The 7081-nt window shown below is 43.9% G+C and overlaps 1 protein-coding gene across 1 annotated transcript in view; it reads left to right on the forward strand.

Moving 5' to 3' along the window:
- The first annotated feature begins 5039 nt into the window (after positions 1-5039).
- LOC114923926 (transmembrane protease serine 12-like) overlaps positions 5040-7081 on the forward strand; it is a 7588-nt gene continuing 5546 nt past the window's right edge. Inside the window, exons 1-2 of the mRNA XM_029287277.1 lie at positions 5040-5106; positions 6269-6470. Of these exons, the coding sequence (XP_029143110.1) occupies positions 5040-5106; positions 6269-6470 (269 nt within the window). The remainder of the gene's footprint in view (positions 5107-6268; positions 6471-7081) is intronic.

Consider the following 7081-nt stretch of genomic DNA (forward strand, 5'->3'; position numbering starts at 1 on the left):
AGTTCTCACCTACGTCGTCCACAAGGGACGACTCGGGGACTCAACTCCTACCTCAGGCAGCTCACCTTTCCCCCTATGCCCAGGGGAAAGGTATCAAGCCGTTTGACAGCTGATGCAGGCTGTCAAAACGGCTTTTACGCAGAAACAGGCGGGAGCAGCAAACAGCTGCGTCCAGCGAAGGTGCCTGCCACCGGAAGTCTCTTTCTGCAGCTGTTACCTCTTCTCTCAGTTTCTCCTGTGCATTTTCCTGAAGGCCTCTAATTCTTATTGCATGTTCCATTTCTCTAAATTGTGCCATTACAATATCACTTTGAGCAATCTCTATACTTTCTTCTACTTTTTCCATTCTCTCCTCCACCCCTTCCATTTTTTCTCCTACTTCCTCCACACGGTTCTCTATACGATCCATATGAAAAGCAAAGCCCTGAAAGATTTGAGACATATTCTCACACAGTTCATCATTCTTTTTAGCAAGCAGCTCTTCTGTCTCCACTCTTACTTGTTGTACAATTTGTTTAGACATCTGCATCTGCATCAAAGAGTCCTGTAAATCCTTTAAAGTAATATAAGGTGGAGAGGAGGGTGGAGGAGTTTTAGCTCTCTGTTGCGTAGTCTGTACTGCTGGAGAGGAAACAGCTGACTTAAGTGCTGGAGGGGCTACACCTTGTTTAGAAGCCATTCTTAAGTTTAAAAAAAGTTTTAATATACAGTCCAAAACAGTTAAAAGTCAAACAAATTTTCCTTTAATTTTTCTTATTTTTTGGAGATTTTTCCTTAATTTTTGAAGATTTTTTGCAGTTTTAACAATGTAGCCATCCACAACCGGAAGGAAAGTAAAAGTGTCTCTTTAGAACAAAGAAGCGGCAAACCACAGCCATTTTTTTTTCTCCAAAAAGTAACTTTCGATTTTCAATCATTGAGAAGAGTACTTTAAACTCTGAGTCAAAGTTTTAAGTTCTTTATAGAAAGTCCAGGTTTTCCTAGTTAGCTCCGTCTGTTAAAAATACTCACAATTTAATTCAGAAAAAATCAGAAGTGGAGACGGCGTCTGGCTTCGCTAGCAGCGAAGACGTCCCGATCTGCGGAGTAGCTCTGAGCTCCGGAGGAGTTCTCACCTTCACCTCNGGAGGCTGTCAAACAACCCCCTTCGGCAGCCGCCGAGCCACCGGAAGTGGTGGCGAACCTTTTTGAGACCGAGTGCCCAAACTGCAACCCGAAACCCACTTACGCATTGCCGAGTGCCGGGGGCGTGGCCATAGTGGGAGTGGCTACATAGTGGGAGTGGCCACATAGTGGGAGTGGCCACATAGTGGGAGTGGCTATGGTGGTCATGATAGCGTGGGTAGGCGTGGCCTGGGTGGGCGTGGCCACCTCAATGTTACTCATGGGGACGGACACCTGTGGGGGCCGGACAGGGTTGGGGGAGATCCAGGAGGTCTCTGGCAGGTGGGACGGTGGGCAGGAGGCTCGTCCTGCAGGGTGAGGCGAAGCAAGACAAGGTGAGGCAGGGGGCAGGGCAGTAGAGGTGATAAAGCACGCCCACGTCCAGCAAGCCAAAGCTCTCTGTGGGCACGCGCCATCGCCCCAACACACATGGTCTCTAAAAGTTCGCTCCATGCAAGGGTTTGGGGCGGCAGGAGCAGGATGCTCCGTGCGGGGGTTGGGGCGGCGGGAGAACGCTCCGTGCAAGGGTTGGGGCGGCGGGAGGATGCTTCGTGCAGGGTTGGGGCTGCAGGAGAACACTCCATGCGGGGGTTGGGGCGGGGGGAGCAGGACGCTCCATGCGAGGGTTGGGGCTGTGGGAGCAGAACACTCCGTGTGGGGGAGAGCAGAATGCTCCGTGCAGTAAGTAAACTTTAAAGACAGTTTTAAAAGTATGGCAGTATTTGAGAAAATCTTGCCCCTTACATGGGATCAGGTTTTTTTTCTCCACTCCCTTTGGCTGTCTCAAAAAGGTTCGCCACCACTGGTATAGGGATTCCTGCTTGAGCAGGGGGTTGGATTAGAAGACCTCCAAGATCCCTTACAACTCTGTTGTTCTGTTTCAAATATCTGATTAATTCTATCTAATTCTGATTCTTAAGATTCTCTAGAGCAGGGATGTCAAACTGCCGGCCCACGGGCCGGTTTCATCATATCAGAGCCGCGCCCACCCCATTGCCGGCAGTGGCGAAAAAGCTCCGATACGTCGCACGACATCACGTGACGTCGCAAGTTTGACATGCCTACTCTGGAGTCTTCTGATTCTTTGGATTTTTTTGAATTCATCTCTCTTTTTTCATTTACAAAGCATTCTTTTATGTCAATAAAATATCTGTCTTCAAAGGAAGTTACATTCTTATACACCTACAGAGGAAATACAGGCTTCCTCCCTCATGTATTTTTAAAAAATCATTTTGCAAAATTATAGATCTGGCACATATAATATTGTCTAGAGCAGGGGTGTCAAACTCACAACGTCATGTGACGTGTCACGATGTATCATGACTTTTTTGCCATTGCCGGGAATGGGGTGGGAGTGGTTTTGCTATGATGCATGCGGCCTGCTGGCTGGCAGTTTGACACCCCTGGTCTAGAGGTCCCTGTTGTGGCTTGCATAACCTAGTGTATTTGAGAAACAAATTATTACAATCTATGTTAAAGTGTATATTTTGTTATTTATCTCATATTATATTTATATGTATGTATGTATATGTATCTATTTCCCAAGTTGGGGGTGTCTGTAAAGCCTTTGAAATTCCTTTTTGCTATTTTTCCCATCTCTTCAAAGCTTGTAAATTCAACTAGAGAAGCACATTTTTTCTTTAAAATTCAATGTCTGAGTCACAAACAGACTCTTTTAAATGCATCTAGCCCTGGTGGTCATTGCAGAAAGATCTTACCCGTTGCTAATCCTTCATAAGCCTCAAGTTTAATTGGTGCCTGTCCCTTTAACTGAAGTTAACTCTACACATCGTACATTACAGTCCACAGATCAGATTTTGTTTAAATTCTTAGTACACTCAGTTCTGTTTACTTCTGCAGAACCAATTGGGAATTACACTTAAAAACTTATCTTCATCTGGCTAGACTCAGATTAAAATAAACATAACCTTAGAATCCATCTTTGCAGCACCCACCAGTGACGCTTTCTGTCCATTTACAATAGCAAATAAGTGAAGGGACCACTAATGAGTTTCTGAATGTATAGAAAATCAAATTATGATAGAAGAACCTCATGGTATTTCCAATTGCTTGTGCCGATAGCTAGTTACTGTAACTGCCAACAACGAGCACGAGTGGGTTGCTCTCTAACAGAACTTGGAAGAAAATAATGCTTAGTTGCAAAGACAGGGAACTTCTTAGCCTGGATAGAGAACTTGTTTTCCTCCCAAAGTTTTGAACTTCAACATCCCTTCAATCCCCGTCCGCACGTTCCAAGACTCGGCGTAATAAACTCTCGCATCTGCCACCTTTCTTAATTTACATCGCTACTGATTTGGGCGCGTCCAAGAGATGTAAGGTAGGGAAAACCCGAGTACTGTATTACGAGAGAGAGAGAGAGAGAGAGAGAGAGAGAGAGAAGCGCTCCCGGGTGCTGAAACCGCGGAGCGCACGCGCCATGTGAAACTCGCTCCGAGAGCCGCGCGGCACACGAGACGGACAACCGCAAAAGAAGCCGACCAGCGGCCCCGGCGCCATTTGCTTCCTGGATCGAATATGATTCGGGGCTTTCGTTCGCCCCTCTTTTTTTTGTGGCCGCTGTTTCTGCTGCTGGAGCTCCTGTCCCCCGCCTCCCTCACAGACGGTGAGAACGAGGCTGCCTGCCTGAGCAGGGGGTTGGACTAGAAGACCTCCAAGGTCCCTCTCAGCTCTGTTCTTAATTTAATTTAATTTAATTTAACCTGTTCGTTGCTCCGTAAGGCAATGGCCTTTGAATGAGCTTGTTCTCAACGGTGCTCAAAAGACCGAGTGGCAGAAAGCACCGCTGCTCCCTACAGCCCTAATTCATGTTGATCCCGTGGTGGGGGTGCAGGCGCTCAGGGTAGCCCTAACCGACCCCTCCCCAGCTTGAAACCTCCGTAAGGAAAAAGCTCTGCTCGTCCTGCTGAGATTTCGGCAATCTCTTGTCAACAAGTATCGGATTCCTCCCTCCTCTTCCTCCCTTTTGTGCGCAAAATAGAGCCCGTAATTACCGGCTATTTCTCTCTTTGGCAAATTGAAACAAATTCAGAACTAGACCTAGAGCAGGGGTAGTCAACCTTGGCTCTTTTATGACTCGTGGACTTCAACTCCCAGAATTCCTGAGCCAGCATAGCTGGCTCAGGAATTCTGGGAGTTGAAGTCCACGAGTCATAAAAGAGCCAAGGTTGACTACCCCTGACCTAGAGGAACAGATTCATCATACATACTCTTCGTTATCATAGGTCATTCCTAACCCATTGTTTCATCTGGCCCAGAAGGGAAGGGAACTGGGGTGGGAGTGTGTTTGGGAGCTTCAAAGATCAGAAGGTTTTTTAGTCGCTTGCATATTGTTGAATATGTATTAGAGTTACAGAATTACTTGAACAATAAAGCATTAACAATGCAATTAAAAAAAAAAAATCAAATGTGATACAATACTGTATGTCTATGGACGGTCTCAATCATCCAGGTCACAGTGGTCCCAAAGATGCTTTTTCCAAAAAGCAACTGGACTTCCTTGCTTTTTTAAAAAAAATATTTCACTTCTCGTGCACTGAAGAAGCTTCTTAGCTAAGAAGCAGAATGTTTTCAAAAGAAAAAAAATGAGAAAATCCAGTCGCCTTTTGGAAAAAGCACCTTTAGGACAAGTGTAGAGATACCAAAGAAGCCCATATTAGCTCTATGAATGCTTTGAAAGTGGGTAATAAATCATGAATTTTCTATTAAGACATGCATGTGTTGTTAATCATGCCCTATTTAACATGACCTTAAGCATATGGAACTCCATTTCACTGAGATCAAGTATTTATTCCACATTTTTCGGTGCTGAGAACAATCTAGCAAAAAAGAAGTATGCATATTGTATTAACTAATACATGCTTTTGATGCTTTTAAAATTGTACGAGGAAAGATGTGCTAGTCTGGATAACAAAAAATCAGAAGGTACCTGTTTCTGACTAACTAATTTTATTAAAATTAAGATTAAAATTAATTTAAAATTAATTTAAAATTAATTTTCAGTCATAAGCTTTTGTGAGTTGCAGCCTTTTAGTAGAATAGAATAGAACAGAACAGAACAGAATTCTTTATTGGCCAAGTGTGTTTGGACACACAAGGAATTTGTCTCCAGTGCATAAGCTCTCAGTGTACATACAGGTAATAGTGACAAATCATGATCATAAACAACATAAAAATACATTCATCATAAATCACAAAATACAACATTTCATCATAAATCATAAGGTGCAACACTTAATGATAGTCATAGGATACTAGCTAAGCAAACAACATACTACGATACTAAGTAAAACAATATAAATTGTAAGATACAAACAACAAAGTTATAGCCATAAGAAGATAAGGATAGGTAATAGGAAAGATGAGGAGAATAATAGTAATACAGCTTTACTAAGCAGTTTGATGGTGTTGTAGGAATTAGTTGTTAAGCAGAGTGATAGTGTGGGGGAAAAACCTAAACAGAATAGAATTGGTTGATTAGAAAAGATACTACCAGACACCTTATTTCAGGCTGTTGAAGGCCATTTTTAATGTTTATGTCGCTATCCTCTGAACAAGAAAAGTGGTAATTTTTTTCCCCATCAATTTCTAGTACAGGTAATCCTCGACTTACAGTAGTGCATTTAGTGACCATTCAAAGTAACAATGTCACTGAAAAAAGTGACATGACTGTTTTTCACACTTGCAACCATTGCAATATCACCATGGTCACATGATCAGAATTTGGATGCTTGGCAACTTGTTCATATTTATGATGGTGTGTCCCAGGATCCTGTGATCATTTTTTGCGACCTTACAAGCAAAGTCAAGGGGGAAGCCTGATTCACTTAACAACCATGTTACTAACTTAACAACTGCAATGGTTCACTTAACTGTAGCAAGATAGGTTGTAAAGTGAGGCAAAATTCATTTAACAAATGTTTTTTGGGCTCAAAAGTTTTGCTTAATGAGAAATGTTGGGCTCAGTTGCGGTCTTACCTGTAATTTCTAATTCTCAGGAGCTAGTTTTAATATATTGTTGAATATTGGTTATGTTTTAATCTTTCAGAGAAATATTTCTTATCGTTAAAACTATTTTGATTTCTAGAATGTGGAACAAGGCCTGCAGTAGATGAGTCCATGATGGGCTCCCGGATTGTAGGTGGACAAGATGCTGAACCTGGGGCATGGCCATGGCAAGTCAGTCTTCAAATTCATTACAGTGACAGAGCATATCGTCATATATGTGCAGGAGTTTTAATCAGTAACAACTCAGTGCTGACTGCAGCACATTGCATTCGAGATTATCCGTATGTATTTTTCAGTTCCAAATGATTTTCTGTCCATTTTTGGTGAATGAGTATATAGCAATAGCACTTAGACTTATATACCACTTCGCAGTGCTTTACAGCCTGACTAAGCAGTTTACAGAGTCGGCCTATTGCCCCCAACAATCTGGATCCTCATTTTACTGACCTCGGAAGGATGAGTCAATTTTGAGCTAGTGAAGATCAAACTGCTGGCAGTCAGCAGAGTTAGCTTGCAATACTTGCTTGCAATACTAGCTTGCGGCCGTTTCTGGACCGGGACGCCTTACGCATGGTCACTCATGCCCTTGTGACTTCCCGCCTGGACTACTGCAATGCTCTCTACGTGGGGCTTCCCTTGAGGAGCACCCGGAGGCTCCAGCTAGTTCAAAATGCGGCCGCGCAGGCGGTGTTGGGAGGGACTCGTCGCTCCCACGTCACGCCGCTTTTGCGCGAGCTGCATTGGCTGCCGGTAGCCTTCCGGGTGCGCTTCAAGGTGCTGACTATTATCTTTAAAGCGCTCCATGGCATCGGACCTGGTTACCTTCGAGACCGCCTCCTGCCACAGACTACCCCCCACCGACCTGTACGCTCTCACAGAGTGGGTCTCCTCG

The sequence above is a fragment of the Protobothrops mucrosquamatus genome, unplaced genomic scaffold (assembly GCF_001527695.2).
Source record: "Protobothrops mucrosquamatus isolate PMUCROS unplaced genomic scaffold, P.Mucros_1.0 scaffold_282, whole genome shotgun sequence".
In the NCBI taxonomy this organism is placed as follows: domain Eukaryota; kingdom Metazoa; phylum Chordata; class Lepidosauria; order Squamata; family Viperidae; genus Protobothrops; species Protobothrops mucrosquamatus.